General features: G+C 37.6%; 1 protein-coding gene across 3 annotated transcripts in view; it reads right to left on the bottom strand.

Annotated features, from left to right (window-relative positions):
• Positions 1-6,952: 6,952 nt before the first annotated feature.
• The window catches only part of IL20RA (interleukin 20 receptor subunit alpha), a 54,837-nt gene continuing 35,558 nt past the window's right edge, over positions 6,953-26,231 (bottom strand). For 2 of the 3 annotated variants that reach the window (XM_027850714.1, XM_027850715.1), the window contains exons 2-7: positions 24,392-24,527; positions 17,455-17,633; positions 14,191-14,366; positions 12,472-12,616; positions 8,746-8,885; positions 6,953-7,911 (exon numbers count right to left, since the gene is read on the bottom strand). In XM_027850714.1, the coding sequence (XP_027706515.1) occupies positions 7,081-7,911; positions 8,746-8,885; positions 12,472-12,616; positions 14,191-14,366; positions 17,455-17,633; positions 24,392-24,527 (1,607 nt within the window). In that variant the 3' untranslated portion in view covers positions 6,953-7,080. The remainder of the gene's footprint in view (positions 7,912-8,745; positions 8,886-12,471; positions 12,617-14,190; positions 14,367-17,454; positions 17,634-24,391; positions 24,528-26,231) is intronic. The other variant, XM_027850716.1, reaches the window with a different exon arrangement.

Raw genomic sequence — 26,231 nt, 5'->3', positions numbered from 1 at the left:
CCATGCCTGAAATTACTTTGTATTTACTCATTTGTATTCACATTGTTTTCTACCAGTAAAAAGTAGGGTCTTTAAGGGGCAGGAACTGTGTCTTTTTTGTTAGGTTGGTTTTTTATCTCCAGGATCCATCATAATGTCTGGCATGTAGCAGACAATAAATGCTTGTTGAATTGAATTGTAAATTAGCCCTAATTTATTAAGGGGAAAATATTAAAGAGTCATCTCAGTTTGAGATAAATTTGCCTTTTGGGTGACAAGATTATTTATTGATGATTTGAAATTAGTAGAAATTAGCCTAATTCAATTTTAATAGATAAACATCCTTATTTTATAAATACTATATTAGATGTCACTTCTGAGATCTATTTGAAGATTTGTTAAATACATTTTCTTGCTGCCAAATTCTTATTAAAAACAGAAGAAACACAGTAATTCTGAGAACTACTCAATAAGCTCTTGTTAATTCATCTAAAAATATCCTAAGAATGGTTCTCATGCCATCATTTCTGGGCTCTAGGGGAGACTCGTGTAGGGAAGATAAATAAGAGATGAAAGAAGGATATGTGTCAGACACTCACATATTTCAAACCTTCAAAAAGAGTTATAACCTACTCATTTCCTCCAAATCGGCTTGGTGCCAGGTATGGGCAAAGGGCTAGGTTGTATTTATCTCAACCAATGTTCAGCCATCCTCTTAAATAGCAAAACAACAACAACAAAAAGCATGAACCATATGCCCATCTTTTGGGCCCAAGGATGAGCTCCAAGAATCTCTATTCCAGGAAATGACAGATTGAGAAATAAAAATAAATCTGCAAGGGAGAGATAGGCAAGTTAGGCTGGCCAACATTACAGAGGGACCCAGCTTCAGGGACAACACATCAGCTGACTGCCTAATCTGGGGAAAGAAAGGGAGCCTTGAATACAGTAGAGAGATAGTGGGTTGGTAGAAAGCTAGTGGCATTGAAAGCTCATCTTCAATGGAATGCCATGAATAAAATTCAACTGCCAGAATAATCAGTCAATAAAACTATCAAAGGAGAGTGGAAGCATGCCAGCCTTCAGTGGGAAAGAAAGCAAGAGTCTTTTTGAGGGTGTGTTTGAAGGCTTAAACTAACATAGCGGCATCCCTGCATGACTTCATTATGATTGAACCACTCCTTAATATCACAAAATTCTGCTGATGCAAATCAAATAAACAACAACTTCTGATCCAAGATGGCTATAGGGAGCCCTAGTCTAGTTGACTCTCTGAGCATGTCTGCTTACTGCCTGCAGCTTACTTATTTCTTTTATGGAACTAACTGCCTCCCATAACACACTTTCTTTTTAAACATCCTGTTTTTGTTGAACCACTTCAAAATGTTAGATTGGGGCTATTTCAATAGTAGGAAAAGAGATGTCAAGGCCCTACATGGAAAGGCAAGAAGGATCTTACACATTTCTTAGAAAAACTGCCATCCAATACTGACTTTGAGATTTGAGACAGTTTCATATAAGCACATATGTATCTTTTCAAAAGTCTTCATGCAGTAGCAAAGTGGTTCAAGTATCACTTTTAATATGTTGCAGGTTCATTTTGTAACTGGGAAAAAAGGCCTGGTCTATAATGGAAAATTCTCCATGTAATTAGTACCCATGTCGTTCAAGCTAGATCTGGAATTCTGCATCATCAAATTGATCTAAGTAAAGTTGGACCAAATAGCACAGGAAGATTTATTGTGCCTTTAGGCACAAGCTCTAAGCTAGCCATGGTCTTTAAGAAGCTACTGGAGAGAAAAGATTTGGGACAGAAACCCCAAATGAAATGGTGAAATTTAGCTCTTTCAAAAGCATTGTGCAAAAAGTATCTGCATCTCAAGTGATACTGTGGGTGGAAAGGGTAAGTTTGATTTATGACACAGGCGTGCCCAATCACTGCAATCAAATATTCCATTTAATGCTCTCTTCAGAATTAAACATGTGGGCCTGGTTGCCATTGACTGCGGGCTGTGCAAATACATTTTCTTTCTGCATTTATTTTAATCCCATACGACTCTGCAGATCCCTCCATCCTATTCACTGCACCAGACTGAAGCTACAAATGTCCCCTCTCTAAATAATCACAATTTTACTTTGCTTGTGACTCTGGGCTATGTTGACAATAACCTTTTGCCTATACCATTGCCTTCTAAATGTTTCCTTCTTTGTTGTCACTTTTAAAAAAAATTAATTACGAGTTTGATGGCCATTTTCAGGTACTGAAAGCATTAATGAAAAAGGCCACAGCACTGTCAAAAAATTGCCATTAGAGTAGTGTGGTAGTTTACCCTGAAGGGTTTATGAGATATGGAAATCTTTAAGAGATTTACTTTTTAAAAATTAGAAATTTACCCATTGTCCACAGTAGCCATCAAATACACATATAAAACAAGGTTCAAACAAACAAAATCCTCAGCCTTTAAAAGAGCAGAAGCAAATGAATTAGCAAAACACAAGCAGGAAATGAAAATGTTTTTCTATGTCCCTTTCCAAGCCTGCCTGAAGTTCTGCCATCTTTGGCTATGTTTTCCTTCCATCTTTCTTTCCATCTATATACATACTCCAACAATCCAATTCATACACACACATGTGAATGTGTATTTAGTTCTGATTCCCTTTGCATCACCTCATGTAGGCATATCAATATTTCCTTGACAGTTTCACATGTATTATTTTTTATAGCATCATAGTGTTTCATTGAAAAGAAGTTTGGCATAGTGACTAGAGGACCATCTATTAAGTCAGAAAGACTTGAATTCAAAGTCCTATTTCTGACATATAATGGCTCTGGCCCTGGACAAATCACTTAATTTTTTAGTATTATTTGTATTGATGGAAGAAAATTTCACACTAGGAGTTTCCTACACCTACAAAATCACATTAATATATACTAGTTTGTTCTTCTATCCTCTACCTGTTGAACATATAGTTTATTTAGAGATTTTGAACTGAAAAAAAAGTTATCTGTCATGAAAGGAGATTTAGAAAAACCTATTGTTGTGGGCTAGTTGGTGGATGGGTGTATAATACTTTCCAAAGATACTATTTCCTTTTTTAGTATTTCAGTTTCTATTTGAGCAAAAGGCCTAGAGGTTGTTTCTGGAATCCCTATACTGTGAAAACAGAGTGGATGGGGCTTCTGGGAAAGGTTACAGAAGAAGGAGCAACATAGTACATAGTCCATAGATGACTCCCTGTGCTGTTGATATCGGAGTGCCCACTAATGAATAGTACATATGTCTTTTGAGAAATTATTTGCCTGTACCATGGTGTCCATGATATATTCATATTTTATTACTATTAATATGTTCACAATGTTGAGAAAGAGATACAACTGAAACATTCTGTTTTAGTGACATTAAAAAGTCACTAAATCTGCCATGCCACCAAATGATATTGGCTTGGGACTCTAACGTACAGATAGAAGGGAAGTCAATGAGTTATAGTGGAAAATGTGCTGCAGTTGGAATTAGAGGACCTGGGGTTTGGATGCTGGCTTCCTATACTTACCAGTTGGGTCAATCAGGGCAAGTCATTTAAACTCTATGAACCTCAACTTCCTCATCTGTAAAATGGGGATAATAATACTTGTGCCACCTACTCACAGGACCGTTATAGAGAAAGAATCATAGAAACATGTCTTATTGGAGTTTTGGGGGAAACACCCTAAATTAGGCACTATCCTTTTTTTCCAATTCAATTATATTTGTCTACATGGCTTCACCTTCAGTGAGTAGACTACAGTCTCTTCCCCCTCCTCCTATCTTTTCCTATAAATTACCTTTGGCTGCTAAACATTATATACTTAATGTATATTGAATTCTCATAGGTTATGGTACAAAATGTTTGAAAGGAAGGGAATATGTTTGATGAAATTATCTAAAATAATGTGTCTTGAAATTATCTTGGTCTGTGGTCCATATGCAAAGATCATAGGGGTCTATGGATCAGTTTTTGGCACTTCAGAAGTCACCGCTACCACTATTATGAATTCTTACAGCATGTGAGGCTACTTAGGATGAAAATCAAATTAAGTGGTAGATTTTTTAAAAATTGTAAATAAATGCAACAGGTAGCTAGGTGGCAGAGTGGATAAAGTACTAGGCCTGGAGTCAGAAAGATGAGTCTTCCTGAGTTCAGATCTGGCCTCAGACACTTACTAGCTGTGTGATCCTGGGCAAGTCATTTAACCCTGTTTGCCTCAATTTTTTGTGTGTCAAATGAGCTGGTAAACCACTCCAGTATCTTTGTCAAAAAATTCCAAAATAGCGTCACAAAGAGTTAGACACGACTGAAATGACCGAACAACAACAAAAATAAATGCTAGAAACCAATGTGTCGGCTGTGTAATATTTTAAGCTGAATAACATACTGGAACAGTTCATGAGACACTGGAACGTCCTTGGGGATCATCAATGCTTCCTAGACCACGCTTTGCTGGAGAACCACTGGCTTAATATGTGTGATTGTGAAGTAATAGAAGGAAAAAAACTCATGGATGTGGGAAAAATGGAGTCAAGATAATCTAAAAGATAGGAACCTTTGCTGTACTGGAGGGAATTAAGGGCAAAGTCTACCACTTTTAAAGGGTGATGGGAACTTTTGTTAAAACAGAAAGAATGCAGTACAAAAAAAGGTCAACAATTCTACCAAGTCCCCTCATGATTAGGTTGGTTTAGGAGAATGAATTCCTTTTAGTTCTCAAGATGTCCCTAGCAACTAGTGACAGAGTCGTGCAAAATACTGTAAAGGTGTTTTGTCATCTAGCATTTAGTAACTGCCTACTATGTGTCAGGCACTGTTCTAAAGGCTGGGGCACAGTGCAAGTGCTATACACTCAACAGTGCTATTCTGGTTAAGACAGAGCTAAGGATCTTTGTCCTATATTCCTTCCTTAAGGCACCATCCCTCATATACTATACTAATCTCATATATTTTTTTAAAGTCCTTTTTTTCTCATAAAAAGAACTGATGAGGAAACTGTCACAGAGGGAAGAAGTTGGTGGCAATCTTTTTCCTGCTTCCTTGTTGTGACCTAGTGCTTTAAGACCAAATGAAGTGGTAGGATACCCTAAATAGCTCAATGTAGGGCTGTATGGAGAAATTGTATAGTAATGGGGAAAGGAGATTTGTCTACTTCCCTCTTTCAGTTAATGTCATCACCTGTCTGAGCCATTAGTCAAACATCGAGCCAGCCATCAGTGGTTCAAATGATTCTTACGCCAGCTGGAGGACACTATATGTCTCTTCCTCCATCCATCCCCCCTCCATTGATTCAGCATGAGAATTCTGAGGCAGCAGTATGAGAAAACAATGTGGGTGCTGTTATTCTAGAAATGCTAGAGTAATATTTACAGAACCTTCAAATTGCTGCAGTTTTCCTCTTTACCATGTAAGTAGATAGTAACTAAGTGGTGAGGGGCCCTGGTATCAGGGTACAGAGCTTCCAAATGCCTCATTGTAGCAATGGCCCTGGCTTGATGAGAAAAACTTCATCAAGCTCAACATGTCATTTGAGGTTGAATTTGCTCTCATCTATACTCATCTGCCATTGAGTTTCCTTCAGCCTCTCCATTTCTAGAGATCACCAATAGTTTGCCATTTATTGGAAGTCTCTTGATGTTTGAAAGTTATTGTTTTATGTCATAGGAGATTCAATTACAAAGTAGAAAAAAAAATCACTATTACATTAGCTTTGCTCGATATGTGATTTATTTGCAAAAAGCAATGTATACTTCATTTCAACAAACATGTATTAAACATTTACTATGTGCAAGTCATTTACTATGTGCAACCACCTCAGCTAGATGCTGAAAATACCAAAATAAAAACCAAGACAGATTCTTTCTTCCCCCTTCAAGGAGCTGACGTTCTCCTGGAGTGATCCGAATACAAATCAAGCACTTAATATTATAACTGTAACATCATAGCTCAACTCCCAGAGCAGTTTAGCAGCAAATATTTCTCCTAAATATAACTTCAGAAATAAATATGACATTTTAGTGTAGGATTTGGTCTTTTTTTACATACCGGAGCTGATGAACAATACCAAAAGTATAGTATTTATTAATTATCTAAAAAGGATTCTGAATTGGAAAGGAATAATAATAAAATTCAATGGACTTTCGTATACTCCAGGAATGAACTCTTTAAGAATCAAATGAGATAAGGCATGTGAAATATTTTTTTGTAAACTGTGAGGGGCTATCTAAGTAAAAGGGACAATTCTTATTAGTAAATGCCCAATTCAGTGTGATGTTTGAAAGACTTAAAAGTCAGTGTAAGACTGTTAATGAAAATTTTGCAGTCCTATTTACAAATGTTGAATGGAGGTAACCTATTTACTTGGCCAGGAGGAAAACTGGGTCGTTAATGACAGAGCAGTGAGATGAGAATGCTTCCCACAATTCATTTGTCACTGATTAATTGGTGGATCTCCTTTAGAAGCATCTCCTAGGGCTCTTTCTCTAAATTCAATTTGAAAATGAGGACAATAATACTTGTACAACAATATCTACCTCAGAGCAAGGGCTCCTATAAAAAAGGAGCCTTTTCAATGCAACAGATTGCAATTTCAATGCAATAACTATTATTGATATTATTATTAAATACTTCATTAATGATACAAAGAACTTTGGGATGACCCTTAATGAAACACACACAGCCCCATGCATCTAATAGGTACTCAAAGGGTTGGTGTCAATGGGCTTATTAGAAAACACTACCCAATAACAACTGTATGAACTTATTTGTAAGACTGCACATATACAACCTCTATCAAATTGCTTGCCTTCTCAGTGAGGGAGGTGGGAGGGGATTTGGAACTCAAAATTGTTAAAAAAAAAAAAAGGTTAAAAATTGCTTTTACATATAATTTTAATTTAAATAAAATATCAAAATTTTAAAAATATTTTGAACTTATAGAGGAAAATCTGTTTATAAAAACTGATCTTTTTCTTCAGTGATTTATTTTAGTGCAGTTGAACTCATCTGCCTGTATGTGCATATGTGCATACCTTGAAACAATATTGACGTAACAAATAAACTAAATTTCTAAAGCTAGTCTTCCATTTGGATGTGTAGTCCCCATTCCTCCATGAATTGCATGAGATAGGTTTCATTTCCAGGGGGTGATTTGTTGGGGGTTTGTGCATCGTAAAGTTTTGACAAAAGTCCCTCATTCGGATACCCATCATATTCAGAGTGTGCGCCTCCTTCTTCATCTACCACATGTCCACAGTCAGACAGAGATGATATACATAGTCTCCCTGTTTGGGGATCCCAGTCCACTAGTGTCCTTGACCCCTCTTCTTCCTCTTGTTTCTTCTTTGTCTCTGTGTCTTCCTGTGTTCCCTGATGGAGATTTCTTAGCTGTGGATTGTATGAACAATTTCTTAGCTGTGGATTGTATGAACAGAATAATGCTTCCTGGTCAAAATTTGCTAACGTAGTCTCTGATTCAAGCGTTAGTTTGCCCTGAAAGGATATTCCTTCTTGCAAGTTAATCTGATCCTGATCATCTGTACCAGTGTCACTGGGCCTCACATCAAACTCATATTCTATGATTGGTTCATTCTTTGTTCTTGAACTACAGAGTAATTCTGGTTGAACTGGAGAAAGGCAGTGTAAAGTTTCCTTGTTGTCGCAAAAAATGCCCATTGCCTTTGAAGCATAACCCAAGTGCTTCACTTCCGGGTCCTCTTGATGGCTCTTGCCCTTCATATTTTCAGCAGTGCTCAGGTCAGAAATGTCATTAACCCTTTCCATTAAACTCATATCCTTTGAGGAAGTTTTGGCATCTTCTACAATACTGAAGGTAATAAAGTTAACTACTACTTTTTCAGCAGGTGCAAAAAGTCTTTGGTCATATCCAGTTCTATAAATCAATACCTGCAAAGGGGAACAGAATTTTTAAAAAAACAACAAAAAACCTTTTTTAAAAATTTAAAATGGACATTTATTTAAAAGAAACCTTGGTTTCATCAGATCCCTTTTTTTCAAGATCAACTCTTACCCAACTCTGGCAGTGGCAATTATGACCTGAGCAAATGATACCTCAAAGTCTCACTGCCATTTAGATCAAAAGTCCCAGGCTTTCTTAGAAATAGCATGGATGAACGTTTAGCACAGAATAGCACAGAATGTTTACCTCAGCTGATTCAATGCATCTGGACCCATTATCTCACCTCTGAACAATAATTATCATGACTTATTTATGTGAATGAACACACAAACAAGATTTAATAATGGAAGAATAGCACTGCTCTCTGTCCATTCCAAACCATGACCAGAGGCACTTGGAGCTTTTCTCTAATATTAACCCATTAATCTTCCTTAAAATCCCAAGAAAGGGTGCAATCTTTTAAAGAGGAGGAATCTGGCACACAAAAAAGGGTACTAACTCACCAGTTAGCCAGTGTGACCACATGCTCATTTTTAATTAATTACACATTCCTCCCTTGTTTCATAGTGACAATGAAAATAAAACAAAATATTATGAAATTTAGTCCACCTTCAATTATCCATGTCAATGCCTCTATGGGATACTTATAAAGGAAGCCTATTAATTGGGGGCCAATCTGTCATTATTGCTATCCCTCTGTTAGGGGTGGGGCTCAAAACTGAGGTCTTCCTCTGGGGTAAGCTCCCTGCCCACCACGCCAAGCTGCCTCTTGATAAAAAGATTGCCATTATATTCGGTGTTGTTGGATGATGGGAACTTACCAAGTTGGCTGGTTGTTTCTCCTTGCCAATATGTATGTATCGGTACATGGAGCAGCCTATTATTGAAAAAATAAAGGCTGTAATAGAAATGGGCAAAATATAACAAAAGATGATTTTTACTTTTAATTCTGAAGTTTGATCTGTCAAGAAAAAGAAAAAAAAAGTTGAGTTGGGGTAGAGTAGAAAGAAAATGGAATTGGAAATCTGGATACCTGGGTTCAGCCCTGATCTGCAGAAGAAAGCACTGGATTTGGAGTTGGAGGAACTGATGGACCTGAGCCTCAAGTCTCTTCACTTTGTGAGGCTTAAGTGACAAAATGTGTATAAAAGCATTTTTAATTGTAAGATTCAAGTTATTAGAATGACTGTATGCCTTTTTACATTCAGACCATCACCTCCACTTCCCTTTCCCCCTAACTATTAAACTTGATTTCTCTTCTAGGTTTCTCCGCTCTAATAGGTGAGCTTTAGCCTTATATTTTTTTGTGGTGCAACTCCATGCCATTTCCTGTGCTGTTCCCTGGCATGCCAACTCATGTGTACTCCCATCGCCATCCCTGTCTAGGTCCCCTTTATGTCTTGTTTTCTCCCATTAGACTATAAGCTCCTTGAGGGCAGGGACTGTCTTGCTTACTTGTGTTTATATTCTAAGCACTTAGCACAGAACCTGGAATATAGAAAGCACTTAAACACTCTATCTATCTGTCTGTCTGTCTATTAATCTATCTAGAAATTTTAGAGTTAGACAAGTGGTAAGAGATCATCTAAACTAATCATACTTAATCATGAAGGATTCAAGGCTCAGGGAGGTTATTACTGTTTCCAAGAAAGTAACACAGAAGAGGATTACAAATATTCAAGGACTCAAATTAAAGGCTTCTGAAAGACATAATAGGTAGCTTACCATCCCTAATATAATGGACAAAGGGTAGAGCTATAAATAATACCTAAGGTTACATAATTACCCTGCCTGTACTAGTCAGGAATATATTAGACAGCCTCGAATTCATGTCATATAAAGATTGAATGAAGGAATTAGGCTTGTTGGTGTAGTGGACAGAGTGCCAGGCCTGGAGTCAGGAGGATCTGAGTTCAAATCTGGCCTCAGACACGTACTAGTGTGACCCTGAGCAAGTCTCTTAACCCTGTTTGCCTCAGTTTCCTAATCTGTCAAATGAGCTAGAGAAGGAAATGGCGAACCACTCCAGTATCTTTGCCAAGAAAATCCCAAATGGGGTCATGAAGAGTTGAATATGACTGAAATAACTGAACAACAATAACAACAACAATGTGACAGATGATATATCATCCTTAACTTTACAGAAAGATGCCATCAAGGTTCTGGAACAGAATATCTACTAGGATATGTTCCTTCCCTTTCCCCTGTAATACATTTTACTTTGAAATTGGGATGGGGTGGGGAATTGTGTTCACATATAGGTTCTATGACCCTGGGAATATAGCAAGAAAGGATTTAAACACTTCCCTAAATCAGTGCATTTATGAGAGATTAGAGAGGTGGTGGGATGAATTTTAACATGATCAAAGCAATTTTTCCTTTCCTTTCAAGTTTCCATTTGGGAACTTAATAATCCCCAGATTAAGGTAGAAGGACAAGGTATATGTTGCACCACTTATAACATCTATTGTTGTAGTATCTCTCATAGATGAATATAAGATTTCATACAACCTGGTAATCACAATTTAAAGTCAACTATTTCCAGGGAGAGTCAAGAAGGAAAGAAAAAAAAAACAGAAGTGCTTTTAATTTAACCTTTTACCTTCTTGGTGAAATCCAAGAACATCTTGCTTTATGTGAAAGGTGTTCCCTATCACTTATTCTACCTACCACTTCTATACTGATTGATACTCAATGCCACTTCATCCAGAAAGCCCTTTCTGATCCCCTTGTTTTATAACTTTTTTTTTTTTTTGGTGAGGCAATTGGGGTTAAGTGACTTGCCCAGGTTCACACAGCTAGTAAGTGTTATGTGCCTGAGGCCGAATTTGAACTCAGATCCTCCTGACTCCAGGGCTGGTGCTCTATCCACTACACCACCTAACTGCCCCTTGTTTTGTAACTCTTGATTCAATTCCCACATAATGTGTATTAAGTTATTTGTGTTATTGTCTATCCCCTGATTGAATAAGAAGCTCCTTGAGGTCAGGAACCAAGTCAGATCTAAGTTTTGTGTGTCTCTCAGTTACAAGTAGAGTGTTCTGAACACAAGTACTTAATATGTATTTTCCATAGTATCTTATCTATTGTTAAATCCCAAAGAATCACTTATGACAATAGTACATATTGCTTAAAAGTGTGGGGGGGGGAAAGGCATAGGTATATTGAATGCTTTTATTTATTTTATTCCCAAAATAGGAGATAGGGTAGACTATATGAAGTGGGAAAATAGTTAAGGAAATATGGTGCATATTTAAAAAAAAAATTTGCCTCAATCCATAGGGAGATAATGTGGTACAGTGCTGGATTTAGAACCAGAGGACATGAGTTCAAAGTTGGCTCTGCTGCTTTTACCTCTGTGACCTTGGAAGTCATTGAACTCTTCAGTGTCTCAGTATCTTTATCTGTAAAATGAAGGGGTTAAACTAATCGGCTGCTGAAGTCTCTTCTGGCTTTAAATCTAGGATCCTCTAATCCTATGACCTGAGTTAGAATCCTGCCTTTTGCTACCTGTGTGTCTTTGAACAAGTCACTTAATTGCTTTCTGCCTCAGTTTCTTCATTTGAAAAATGAAAGTGTTTGACTAGCTGGCCTCAGAGGGTCAGTTCAGCTCTTACTGCTAACACTGAGCTTAAGAACTAGAAGAAACAATGGAAATAAGAGGGTGAAGGGAGAAAAAAATGGGGGCATGCTAGAGAGAAGTTACCAAACACTTTAAAACACTTTAGAGAGAAACCTGAAAATGTGACCAAGAATATGAAGCTTCAGGGAAAGAAACAGAGACAGACAAATCCACACAGTTCTGAGATGGCAGGGGAAATGTTGTACTGACAGTTGGAGATAATGCCTAAGAGAGTCAGCCCAAATAAAAGGCATCATGACTGTTCCTTTGGCTTAGAGGAACAGGTCAGGGCAGTGGTTTGTCGGGTGAGAGAGATTCAGGGAATAAGTACAAAGATTCTTGGGTAATGTGGGAAATGGATCACAAGATTTTATGGTTGCTCTAGGTAACTTGCTAAGACTTTTAAGTTGTAGAGGAGGTGCTGATGATCTGAACTTGTAGGGGGGAGTTTTTTCACCAGGGAGTTCCCTATATTAGTGAAATCAGAGATCCGTTTCCTATCACAATCCGTTTTCTGCTTGAAAGCACCCTTTTGGATTAGATAGTAACTAGAGCAAAGAATAATGGTTGCTATGTTCCAGGTAATTACCACTTTTGCCTCTCAGGGGATCATGTGATCTAGATACAGAACTGGAAGATATCTTAGAAGCCATGTAGTCCAACCCCTTCATTTTACAGATGAGGAAACTGAGGCATGGGTAGATGGAGTGATTTGCCCTAAGTCCCACAGGTAATAAGTGAAAGATGAAGAACTACTCAGTGTCAGAAGTGGGTGTGATCTCATGTGTCCTGACTCCAGAGCCTGTGTTCTTTCCACTACACCCTGCTGACCCTTGCCCTTGCTTAGATAAGGCAGCTCCATAATTCAACTACCCTTTGATTTTATCAAGTTTTCTTCTTCACACACTGAGATTTTTTTACATACCTTTCAAGGTAGTGATGCACTGGTTATCTGAAGGCTTAGCCTTTCGACGTGGTCCTGGGACATAGGCTTGCACCCTGATACAATAGAGGGTATCTGACTCCAGCTGGGGAAACTCCAAGGTATGGTTTGTTACAAATTTGTACCACTAGAAGAAGAAATTGCAAATGGAATTTTTAGAGCCCAGTTTCATAGAAAGCATGCTGTAGTACCTAGAAAGCTGGACTTGGATTTAGGAAGACCTGGGCTCAAATCACTCCTCAGACATTTATTTACTAGCTCTATGACCACAGGCAAGTCACATAACTTCTTTGAATCTCTATTTTCCTCATCAGTAAAATGGGGATAATAAGACCTGTGGTAAAAACCTCACAGGCTTGAGACATTTACTAGCTATGTGACCATGGACAGGTCTCAGTTTTGTCATTTGAAAAATGGGAATAATTCCTGTCATAATTACCTCATGGGGTTGTCATGAGGATTAAATGAAATAATAACTGTAAAACACTTTACACAGTTCCTGAAACGTTTGTTGTTCAGTTGTTTTTCAGTTGTGTCCAACTGTTTGTGACTCCAGTTGGGATTTTCTTGGCAAAGATACTAGAGTGGTTTGCCATTTTCTTCTCCGGCTCATTTTACAGATGAGGAAACTGAGGCAAACAGGGTTAAGTGGCTTGCCCAGAGTCACATAGCTAAGCTAGTAAGTGTCTGAGGCCAGATTCGAACTCAGGAAGAAGAGCTGTCCTAGTTCCTGGCTAGTTCTCTATTCAGCTGGGAACACGGTAAGTGCTGTATAAATGTTAGCTATTATTATTAGCTATTATTACCGAATGACATACTGTATATAAGATGGTTTGTGAGCTTTAAAGAATTATATAAATGTTAGCTATTACTATTTTTAAAAAATGTTCTTATTCTTTTCATCTTATATTTAATTGAGATAAAATAAAAATGGTCCAGGGATAGGTCGCTATCTTATCATTGTTCTTTTGTACTGAATGTTTAGAGGACCATTATGCAGTTGGATAAAAAGACTTTTTGTAATTGAATAAATGATAATGATGATGATTCATAGGCAAATATGACTCCAGAGAAGAAAAGCAATAAAAGAATAAGAAATAATAAAATTCCTCTTAAGGAAAAAAAATTATATCACCTTTCTACCATCCTTTTCCTTTAAATATAGTTTCCATGTATCATGGACAGAAATCAGGCAGAAGTAACTACAGATGATAACGCACTGGGTGATTCTTATCAAAATCTCTCTTCTTGGTTCTTGCCAGCATTTTTCAGCCTTCAGTGTGAGGAACTAGTAGGCATTACACAAAGAAGATAGGTCCACATATTTCATAACTATGATTGCTAAACGACTCCATTAGCAAGGTCTTGCTGTGTTATTGGGGAGTTTCTCTAGAGAAGAAGGAGTCATTTTGCAAGTTAACTTTGGAGTCACTTTCACTCATCATTTACATGCCCCTCCTTTTTAAATAACTGCTGCATAAAGCATAAAATGTTTTAAAAAAGAAACAATGCACAAAATTTTTAAAAATTACATTTGGAAATGCAAAGTGCCTATCTCCACACGCTCACAAGCGCGCACACACACACACACACACACACACATACACACACATATATACAGAGCAAAGTGATAAAGTTACCTACAAGAATTGAGTTACATGGAATGCAGATATCATTGCTTCATCCTTACTCTGAATTTACCTTTTTGTTTGTTTTGGTGTTGTAGATTGATACGTTATATTTCAGAGTGGGGTAGATTTGGTGCATGGATACAGAATTGTTTTCTGCATTTCTCTTCCACTTCTCAGGGGCTGTCAGAACAACTGAAATTGATTTCTCACCAGGAGTCAGAGCAACCACTGGGGGGCCAATTTGTGCTAGATGGACAGAAAAGTAGGTTAATCTAATTGCTAAAGGTAATACTACACTGAAAGCTTGAAAAAACTACATGGTACACAATCATATCATAGAGGCAATCATGAGACCCTTTGTGCCATTTTGGTTAAATAACCTGTCATGTACAGGATACAAACTGAACCCACATACTTCATGTTCTGTGCTCTCACAAAGCTGTAGCATTGGAAGGGAAAAAATCACTATTTCATAGACCCTCAACTTCGGATTAAGTTAAAAGAGTAAGTTTGTGTGTCTTGTATTTAGATAATGCTTTTCTAAAATAACTTCAGAAACCTCAGTAAACATTTAATTGATGATAATTCAAGATCAAGAAAAATCCTCACAAAAACTCTTTATGGAACACAAGTTACCTAAGTTTTGCAGCATTCTTGTGGTCAAAAGAGTAGGAAACAAGTAAAAGCAACCTGGTTTTACAGGTGCAGAAACTGAGACAAAGAGAAATAGAGTTTACTGAAGACCTCTTGGGATATGAGTGAAGGAACTAGGACCAGGGTTTGCGACATCACAGAGAAAAGTGGGTGGGTTGAAGTGTAAATTGAGAGGTCCTTGGGGCTATTGGAGTGGAAAATTTTATATCGCTAGAAATGAGAGATTGTAAGTTTAGGGTAGGGAAGAATCTAAACACCAAACACTAAGCACCTACCTTCTAGGGTTATGAGGATCAAATGGAATGATAATTGTAAAGCTCTTAGCACAGTGCCTGACACATAGTAAGCACTATATAATTGTTAGCTATTATTTTTTTAAAGCAGATTCTGCTTCAGATTTTGAATTTGACCTGGAAGGAGAATAATTTTTACTGGTCAGTAAAAGGGGACAAATGGGAGATGGGCTGATAACTATACTGCTTATGGGAAGGATCAACAAGTTTGATGACTATGATACTTTGGTCCAGACTTGAAGATAAATATGGAGATTTTACAAGTCTTTTATTTTAACTTTTCCGCCTTCAAGTCAAAAGTCACAAAGCCTGTGCTAAATAGAAAGGAGAAACAAAGGTAAAAATCAGCATTCTTTTCAATTGGTTCATAAGGGATTTTAAATTTTAATTCTTCAGAGACTAGTTTTCCATGACTTGTAGCCAAACAGCATCACTGGAAGAGTACTGATATTAAAAAGATGGCCCTTTGTTTCAAAGAGAAGCCTTGAGTCACTAAAAGCTCTGTGTGATTTCCCAAGGGCAATTTAGTCTGTCTTCATCTCCTGTTTAATTCTGGGCCCTCTCATTGTCTATCTTTAGTGTTTTTTTCAAGATGTGTGTACTGATGGACCAGCTTCATGAATTGTTCATACGTATAGCAAAGACTGGGCAAAAGGCATTCTTCATCTCGATTTTTTTTCATGTGGGTAGTTAGCCTGAAATTTGGGAGGGTGATTCTAAACCTAATTTAAGAAGTTTTGCAATGTTCCAGCACAATGTCATTTCCAAACAGAAAGAAGTATGTCAGGGACCACAACTTTTATTGGGAATCCCTCTTCAATTTGGAAGTTTTGCTAAGAATCACCTAAGGGACATAGAGAGGTGTGTGCTGGGCACAAGAGAGTCTGCAATACGGGATCAATAAGGAATTGCATAAAAGAAGTGGCAAAAAAGTAATGGTTTTAAAGTCGAATAGAAACCTGGATCCCTGTAGGTTGTATATTGACTTAGAAAAACCACAAAGTAACATTATCTATGTTGTATTGCATTTTTATTTGTTTTCTTAAACATTTCCCAATTACATTTCAATCTGGTTTGAGCCACACTCAGAGTGTGGCAGTCTGCAGAGGGGACAATCTGATACCTCTGTCATAAAGGATATTATCAGAGAGAGGTATGCCTGACTGATAAAGAGGTGGGCTACTAATGTGGGAAGTATGAGAGATAACTGATTAATGTTTGCATGCTCTTTCTATGCAATGTCAGGAGATTTAGGGATGGGCTAAGTGTGATACAGTGAAAGATTTAGAGTCAGAGGACCTGGGTTCAAAGCCTGTCACTCCCTGTGTGACCTCAGACAAATCACTTAACCTCTCTAATCCTTACTGATTTCCTTACTTGTAAAATGAAGGGATTGGATGTGATAGACTTCAAGGTCCCTTCCAGGGCAGTTAGGTGGCACAGTGGATAGAGTATTGGGCTTGGACTCAGGGAGACTCATCTTTATAAGTTCAAATCTGGCCTCAGACACTTAGAAACTATGTGACCTTGGACAGGTCACTTAACCCTGTTTGCCTCAATTTGCTCATATGTAAAATGAGCTGGAGAAGGAAATGGCAAACTAGTCCAATATCTTTGCCAAGAAAACCCCAAATGGGGTCACGAAGAGTCAGACACGACTAAATAAGGTTTGAATTGAAGGTCCCTTCCAGCTCTTAATCTATGATCCTATGATACTGGGCCACTCTCCCTGTGGAGTGTTTATGAGAGGAAATGGACAAAAGCCATAAAGAATGAGAAAGTCTAGATGAATTGTGATCTGCATTGCTGAAGGGAGTATCCATACTGATCACATCACAGATTCATCAAAGTATCCAAGATTAGAATTTTAGGAATAGCAAGCAGGGCCTTAAAACATTTCAAGTCCAATCCCTTCATTTTACAGATGAGAATCTGAGACCTAACAAAGTTAAAAAGTGATTTGTCTAAGGCAGGGGTGGGGAACATGTGGCCTCAAGGCCACATGTGGCCTTCTAGGTCCTTGGGTGCAGCCTTTTGACTGAGTCCAAGTTTTACTAAACAAATCCTTTTATTAAGGGGATTTGTTCTGTGAAGTCTGGAGTCAGCCAAAGGCCACACTTGAGGACCTAGAGGGCCACATGTGTCCTCAAGATCTGAGGTTCCCCACCCCTGGTAAGGTCACACAGCAAGTTTGTGGGAGGGGCATAACTAGAATCCAGATCTCCTGACACCTCGAATTCAACGACCTCATTTTCTCTATAAGGTTGATTTTTTTTAAGGCATCAGTAGATCAAAGTAGAGATATAAAAAGATGGTGGCAGGTGCCCTGAGAATAATTGCTTCCTCGTTCTGTTTATAACCCCTGATTGTTTAACTATGTTACTTACTTTCTAACCAAGGATTAAATCGCTCTGTCTCTGCCCATTTGGAGCAATGTTTTCCCCAGATGGCCTTAACTCTCCCATAGTATTGTTCTTCATGGTCATAAGTATCATAGGAGAGATCGCAGGAGGTCCTATTGATATTTCTGCATTCTGATTTATTCAGCCATCTCTTTTGGCCATATCTGCATAAGGAGAGAGCAGAGCACGATGAGCCCATTGTTCATTCCAATCAAAGCAGTCGTAACCTAAACCTGACTGGAAGTTAGGACATTCTCTCCAGTAAAAAAAAAAAAAACAAAGGGGTCTGTTAGGACAGGTAACAACAGAGGAGGCACTGGAGTTTTGGGACTTCAGCCTCTAACAGGTTCACTCTTGATCCAGGCAGACAGAAAGACAGCTTCGGAGAGGTTAAATAAGTTTACTTTATTCTAGTCTAGTCTTCTCAAGAGAATTGCTGATAATAGGAGCACTAACTCCTACAGCATTTCCTAATCACTCTTCTTGCAGGGGCAGGCAAGAATGGTAGGAGCTATAACTCCTACGGTCCCCTAACGCCTCAATGGGGGCCGCTTGAGGTAAGCACACAGATTCCCCCCAAGCCTTGATGGGAGCTGATCAAGGCAGGTACATGCATTCCTCTATGCATTACCCAAATCCCAAAATGGGTTCCCCACTCACTGACCAGTGCCCACTTGCTTTATAGGGCAACAGACAAAGAAGGCATATTGCCAGCAGTAGCCTCACAAGTTTTATATTACTTCATCCCTGTATCTCACTGCGCAAGCATGGTGGAGATGTTTACAAGTCATGAGCCTGGGAAATATTACCTAACACCTGGAAACCAGAGATTGTTATGGCCATGGAGCCTTGGAACTCAACTATAAGAAAGAATAACAAAAATCTGCATTACACACACTAAAATTACAGGGTCATGTGAAAAAATGCTCTAAATCATTATTGATTAGAGAAATGCAAATTAAACCAACTCTGAGGTACCACCTCACACCTATTAGATTGGCAATATGACAAAACAGGAAAATGATAAATGTTGGAAAAGATGTGGGAAAACTGGGACACTAATGCACTGTTGGTGGAGTTGTGAACTGATGTAACTGTTCTGGAGAGCAATTTGGAACTATGCTTAAAGACAAGCAAATTGTGCATACCCTTTGATCCAGCAATACCACTATTAAGTCTATATCCCAAAGAGATCCCAAAGGGAAAAGGACCTACATGTACAACAATGTTTATAGCAGCTCTTTTTGTGGTGGCAAAGAATAGGAAATTGAGGGGATGCCCATCAACTGGGGAATGGCTGAACAAGTTGTGGTATATGAATGTAATGGAATACTATTGTGCTATAAGAAATGATGAGCAGGTAGATTTCAGAAAAACCTGGAAAGACTTACATGAATTGATGCTGAGTGAAGTGAACAGAACAAGGAGAACATTGTACACAATAACATGATCAACTATGATTGACTTAGTTCTTCTCAGCAAAACAATGATCCAAGACAATTACAAAAGACGCATGATGGAAAATGCTATCCACATCCAGAGAAAAAACTATAGAGCCTAAATGCAGATGGAAGCATACTATTTTCACTTTTTTGTGTCTTTTCTCTTTTGTTTTGTTTCTTCTTTTACAGCATAACTAATGTGGAAATGTTTCCACAATAGCACACGTATAGCCTGTATCAGATTGCTTGCTGTCTTGGGAAGGGGAGAGGGTAGGGAGAGAGAAAAATTTGGAACTCAAAATCTTATAAAAATGAACATTGAAAACTATCTTTACATGTAATTGGAAAAAATGAAATACTATTTACAAAAACAAAACAAAACCCCAAAGGTGTCTGTCATGGAGACAAAGAAGAATCCACTTTTGCTGCCAGCATTTTCTTCGTTTGCTGTCAGGTGAATGAGTCAGTGTTTTTGTCATTCCTTTTCTCTTCTGGGAATTATCATTTGGATAGTAGAAATTTCTTAGTGTTCTTGGACTACAGTATGAGTCTTATGTATTGTATGATCTAATTAGGGGGTAATGACATGTGCCAGTTTTTAGTCATCATTTTACTATGGTCACTTGGATGGTATAAGGAAAGGTAGTCTCATCCTACTCCTGAACAATTACTGTTGCTGGCTTAATGATTCTATGCCTTGAACATTTTGTATAATTTTTAAGCTTTCTTGACATAAAAAAAAAATCCAATAGAAATTCATTGCCCAAGTCCACAGAAATTATTTCGAAACTAATAATAATAAGGTTTTTACACCTATTATCTTCCTAATTATGCTGTGTGAGGTAGGATGAATAGGGACTATTATTTCCATTTAATAGATTGAGAAACCAAAGGCTGTTTAAGGGAAGGCAGAGGTGGAAATAATACTAACTTTGAGGTTTCTTCACGCAACGTCCTACCCACTAAACCAAATCATTAATGACAGGGTAAGACTTGTGAAATTAGAACTTAGTTCAGACACCTCAGCTGCAGAGTCCAATGCACCTCAGAATTCCCAGGCTCAAGACCCGTGAGCTTCAACCGTCTTGGTAGCTGGGGTGATAGGCATGTGCTGCAATGTCTGGAAATACCTACTTTGTTGAACACTCCGTGCTATGTACTAGGGATACAAAAATGAAGCCAGATACAGTTTCTGTGCTCAAGGATCAGTGCCTTTGCAAGAGCTGTTTCCCATGCAGAAAGTACACTCTCTCTTTATTTCTGCCTCTTAGAATTCGTAATTCCCTTCAAGGCTCAGCTCAAGTACTACTTTCTAGATAAGGCCTTTCCTGATCCTCCCAGCCCAAAGTGCCCTATCTCCCCAAATTACCATGGATTCATTCTGTATATATTAGGTACTATATATACTTATATATGTACATTTTGTCTCTCCCCCCTTCAATGTGAATTCTTGTGGGCAGGAACCATTTCATTTTTATCCTCATAACTCTAGTACCCTGCATAGTGCCTGGCACATAGTAAACATTTAACAAATACTTGGTGATTGATTGGTTGACTGAAGGGAGTTTATAAGCTAGTGGTAAGAGTGGAAGTGGGGAAACAAGAACATAAGTAAGCATAATAGAAAGATACAATGTGAGTGCATTATATTCAGGAAGATTTCTCTTGCCTGTCATAGTTGACTCTCCTATGCACTTAAATTTGGCAATCTGCAAATGAGCAAAGTGCATAGGAAATTGTGGCAAAGTGGAAAGAGCCCTAAGTCTGAAGTCAGGGGACCTGCCAGAGTCATTTGACACTTGTTGACCTGGGCCTCAGTTTCCTCAAACATAAAATAAAGTGATTGGAGTAGATGGTCTCTGAATTCTCTTCTAGTCCTTGTTCTAAAATCCTATGAAATTCAATTAGCCACTCTATGATAGACAGAAGAGAACTTTCTTTATAGACACTTGGTGTAACATATAGCTCCTATCTATATTAAAGTAAGACAAATCATCCCATAAATCCCTTCTGTCAAATACCTCACACTATACAGAAGGAGAATTTTCATTATCATTTTGTCCATTCTAAAAGTATAGGCAACTGAGTTTATGCAATTGAGATTTGGCTTTTATAATAAATTATAAAGGGTGGCTTGGTGGCGCAATGTATAAAGCACCAGGCCCAGAGTCAGGCAGACTCATCCTCCTGAGTTCATCTCTGATCTCAGACCCTTACTAGCTGTCTGACCGTGGTCAAGTCACTTAACCCTGTTTGCCTCAGTTTCCTCATCTGTAAAATGAGCTGGAGAAGGAAATGGCAAAGCACCCTAGTATATCTGCCAAAATAACCCCAAATGGGGGCATGAAGAGTCAGACATGACTGAAAAATGACTGAACAGAAAAAAATTATAAAGGAAATAGTAATTACACAAAAACTCTGCAAGACAAGAACAATCATCCAAAAAACATCGGCTTAAGATTTGAGAGTAGAGTTAGCATCACTATGCTGAGGGAAACTAGGCTTTTCAGCAAAAGATTTATACTTTTGGTAGCAATAGATTTCAAGTATGGATTTTGCAAGTATACAGTCACTTGTGTTAAAGTTACCAAGCCAGCCAAGACATAACAGTGAAAAATCTGATCCTATTGACCAATGGGGCTCTTAACCTTTTTTTGGCGTTGGAATCTTTTGGCAATCTAGTGAAACCAAAATGAAAACTCAAAAGAAACTATCAAACTCAACCTCTTCTCAAAATAATGCTTTTAAATGCATAAGATAAAATACATTGGATTACAAAGAAACCCAATTATATTGAAATACAGTTATCAAAATATTTTTTAAAAGTTAATAGATCACAGGTTCATGCCCTCTGCTCTAACCAAAATGACATATCTCTATTATCGCTGCATCAACCCCAATGTGTCAAACATCAATGGCAAGAAAAGGTTTTTACAGGGATTAGAATAATGACAACATCTGACAAGGTGATAGTTATGTAGTATTTAAGCCAACATGTCAATAATAATGCTACATGTGGAGAAAAACTATTAGACTGTATCTGAGCCTGGGGTAGGAGGGGGGTGAGAATAGGGAGAAAGGAGGAAGAAGATTCTGATGGGGAGGGAACCTAGTATAGTGGAAAGAACACTGGATTTGGAGTCAGAGTGGATGACTTGGAATCCTATCTCTGCTAACTATTACCCAAGTGACCATAAAGCAAGTCACTTCATCTCTTGGAGCCTCAATGTCTAAATATGTAAAATGAGGGCCTTGGACTAGATCAAGGTCCTTATCTGGGGTCCATAGCTAGATTTCAGGGCATCTATAAATCTGAAACTTAAAAAATTTTGATAACTTTTTCAATATAATTGGTTTACTTTGTAATCTTATTTATTTTATTTTATGCATTTAAAAACATTATTCTGAGAAGGGATCCATAGGCTTCTCCAGACTGCCAATGGGGTCCATGTCATAATGTCATAATAACTCCTGGAATAAAAGATTTTTTGAAGGCCCTTCCAGCTCCAAATCCTCTGATCCTATGGTTTGTTATGTGAAGTCAAAATGGTATTAATAGTAGACATAGCGGAAATTTCAAGCTATGATTGCAAATACAACACAGTATAGCATATAATGCTAAGCTCCAGCTGTATTATTGAGAAGGGTATTTCTTCAACAGTAAAAAGCTAATTATCCTCTAACTCAATTTAATTTCATCTCTGGTTATGTGAAATTACAAAGGTACTTATAAGCAACAGGTTAAATTTAATCTCGTTTCTAATCACCGCATTAGCAAGTAATTAACTTTAAATGCAACTAGCAAACTAGCAAACTAGCAACTTAGCAGATAGGATGAGAAACAGAAATTCTCATAGTTCAAATAATGCAATCCCCGCCCCATCTTTGTGAACTGGCTTTATATTTTATATAATAATTCCACCAGTTAGTAATGACTACTCCTACCCTTCCCACTCAGGTTAGAGCTCTAGACACTCATCATAGGCACTTAGGAACTGTTACTTTGTATTGTAGTTCATCAGGTATATGTTGTGTCCCACAATAGGCTGGCAGCTCCATTAGGTAAGGAGTCATGTCTTAGCTCAGTTTAACCACACAATCTCCTCTAGGGACTTATGATTAACAAATGGTGGTTCAGTTGATTTGAATGGGAACGTAGCGTCACTGCTTGCCGGAGTCTGGTGACTTTGAGATGCCTTTTTGCCCAGCTCTATTGTTGCTTGCCTTAAAATGTTTTCACATGGACCTGCAACCTGCGCAGACACATAAGTGCTCCTTTACAGTAGATAGATCTGCAAGTTTTTTTTTAGTTGTGCAATCAAAACTGTATTTGCTCACATAAATCATGTTTGATTATCTTCTCCCCATTCCCAGCCCTCCAATCATATTAACATCTAAGGGATCAGAATTAGCTCTATACCTCCACCTAAAGGAGAATTTTGTAGAGAATAGATAACAAGGAATAAATTCAATATGAATCCAAGAACTCATTTTAGATTTCTAAATCACCAGTTAAGAAATTTCTGAATCAATAAGAGAAGGTCAACTAGGTAGAGGTTCCATTTTAATCATAGGAGTACTATAAGCCTATATTTCTCTTTAATGTGCTCATTTAAAAATGATGCTTTTCTTTATATCTCACAGTCATTTTTGGATATCCCCTAACCTCAAAAGCTCCCCCTGGTAACAAAGAAAAGAATTATGTGAAACTACTAACTCAATGATCTTGTCTGACCATGAGTATAACATTTTGTACCTGTATTCCTTCACCTCTACTACCTCACGGAGGAGACGAATTTCTTCATCACTTCATTGGAGCCGAGGGTAATCAATATCATTATTCAGCAAATCAGGAAGGGCAGGTTTTGCACCAAATTTAAGATGGTATAAGAATATTTGAAATTCCATTAAGCTACTTCTGCCCATGAATAAGTTTCATGATGGCTGGATTTTTCTGTTCACTTGTGAAGGAAGAAATTTTGTCCATCCTTTTCCACTTAAGTATTTGTCCCTTGACCAGGACAAATACTGCTTCTTTAATGGAAAAAAAAAAAACCCAAAACATTTTGTCACTTTAACTTAAAAATATTTTGCTTTTATTTAGTCATTTCCAACTCTTTGTGACTCCATTTGGGGTTTTCTTGGTAAAGATACTGGAGTGGTTTGCCATTTTCTTCTTCAATTCATTTTACAGTTGAGGAACTGAGGCAAATAGGGTTAAGTGACTTGTCCAGGGTCACACAGCTAGTAAATGTCTGAGAGGGGATTTGAACTCAGGAAGATTCCTGAATCCAGGTCCTTCTGTCTACCCACTGTGCCATCTAACTGCCCTAACATAAAAATAAATCAGAATTTAACGAACCATTGAACTTCACTTAAGAGTCATCATTTCATGCTATGAGAGATTTTTCTTATTTACATCACAAGAATCCTTGTTCAAAGATGGTAAAAAGGAAAAATCAAACAAATAGAAAACTTACATTAGATACTGCACAGTATAAACAACGTCAGTTCCTCTTAGACCCTCTGGTGAATTCCATTGTAGAACATTCTTCATGTTTACAGATGAGAAAGTGACATTGATTGGTTTAGGTAAACCACTACTGACACAAGGTGCTGAAAAAGGAATAAAAAGGAAGCATTGATACAGAGAAAGAAAAATATTTGTCACTTATTAAATTGGAGGGTGTATGCTTAAAATACTAACCAACAAAGTTCTATAACAACTTAAAAAAACTAATCACCTCATTCTTACTAAAAGGATATGATGACGGATATTATAATATACATATTACAATAGACAATCAGTGATAAGTAAGCTGATTTGTTCAAATGGTTTCATCTTGCCACAATCATACTAGAGGATTTAATGAGTCAATGGAATACACTACACAGCAATTAGCTACTATTTTAGTATAATAATGGAGGATTGGGGAAGTGTCTAAATACCACATACCTAGATTATGAAAGGAAGAAGGGCCATCTTGGAATGAAAAATGAGAAACATAAGTTTTAATTCTAATATCAAGCATGATACAATCTAATGAAAGGAAGAATTTAAATTTCATTTGTGATCAAAGCACTGAGTAATAGCATCACTGTGGGAAGAACATGTCCTGTCATGACTGCCCACATTTTGACAAGAGGCTAGGAAATATCACAGTGCAGGGAGTCAAAAAATCTTTCAATGTAGCCATTGAGGGTGGTCTAGAGCAGATAAACCTATTCTGTTCATGTATGCTAATAATGGTAGTGATAGTAACTGAAATTTATATAGCACTTTTAAGTTTGGAAAACCCTTTACATACATCATCTAATTATAACTGCACTGTAGTCCTATGAGGTAGGCATTATAGGTCTTGTCATTCTTATTTTTATAGATGAAGAAACTGAGGCTTAGAGTATTTTTATGACTTCTCCATAGGGTTTGACTTTCATGCCTCATCTGGTATGGAGGTGCTCTGGGCTCTTGAAGGTGAAGTCAGAAGATCATAAGGATAATAGACTTAGAGCTGGAAGAGAGCTGAAAGGTCATCCAGTCTAACTCCCTCATTTTACAGATGAAGAAACTGAGGCTCAGAAAAGTTAACAACAACAACTAGCACTTATGTAGTGCTTTAAGATTTGGAAAACACTTCACATGTTATTTCATTTGATCCTCACTACAACTCTGTGAGGTAGTTAGTAAGCTCTGACAGGTTCTATCATGCTAGAAAAATCTCTAGCATGGCCCCCAGCAACAGAATGAGACTGTTTTTCTTGGCTAATCCTAGCTGAAATCAGAATGCTTCATTACTTCTAAATACAGAGAGACCAATAGGCTGGCCACTTGATTATTTCTTTGGCCATAGCAATCTATGAAACAAACAAAAATACAAAATGACACCCATTCCTGTGGGGTCTTTTTCCAATTCTGCAGTGATGGTGGGAGAGTGACAGAAAAGATGGTAAAGAATGTTAAGGATCACAATGTTTAGATGATCTACAAACTTTAGATAAGTTGTTGGTCTTATAAACATGAAATCCTTGGCCAATAATCAATGAGCAGATGAGGAGCAGTCATATCAATTTTGACATTCCCACTATAAACAAAACCAAAGAAGGAAGAAAATTGCAGCTAAATAGAAGGATGGTTCACATTCTTGGAGAGACAAAGATGGAATTGGTAGAACTGTTATTGCATGCCTAATGGCAATAAGAAACATGATTCCAGGGCTTATTTGTACTCTTCATGATAGGCATTTGCAAAACAACCACCACAAGAGTGATTGTAGTTTATGTATCAATACGTTGGTTGAAGAGGTAGAGAAATTATCTGAA

This window comes from Vombatus ursinus, unplaced genomic scaffold (genome assembly GCF_900497805.2).
Source record: "Vombatus ursinus unplaced genomic scaffold, bare-nosed wombat genome assembly UNPS02009132.1, whole genome shotgun sequence".
NCBI classification, from domain to species: Eukaryota; Metazoa; Chordata; class Mammalia; order Diprotodontia; family Vombatidae; genus Vombatus; species Vombatus ursinus.
Note: the sequence above shows the minus strand (reverse complement) of the source record. Positions and strands in the feature narration are given on the sequence as shown.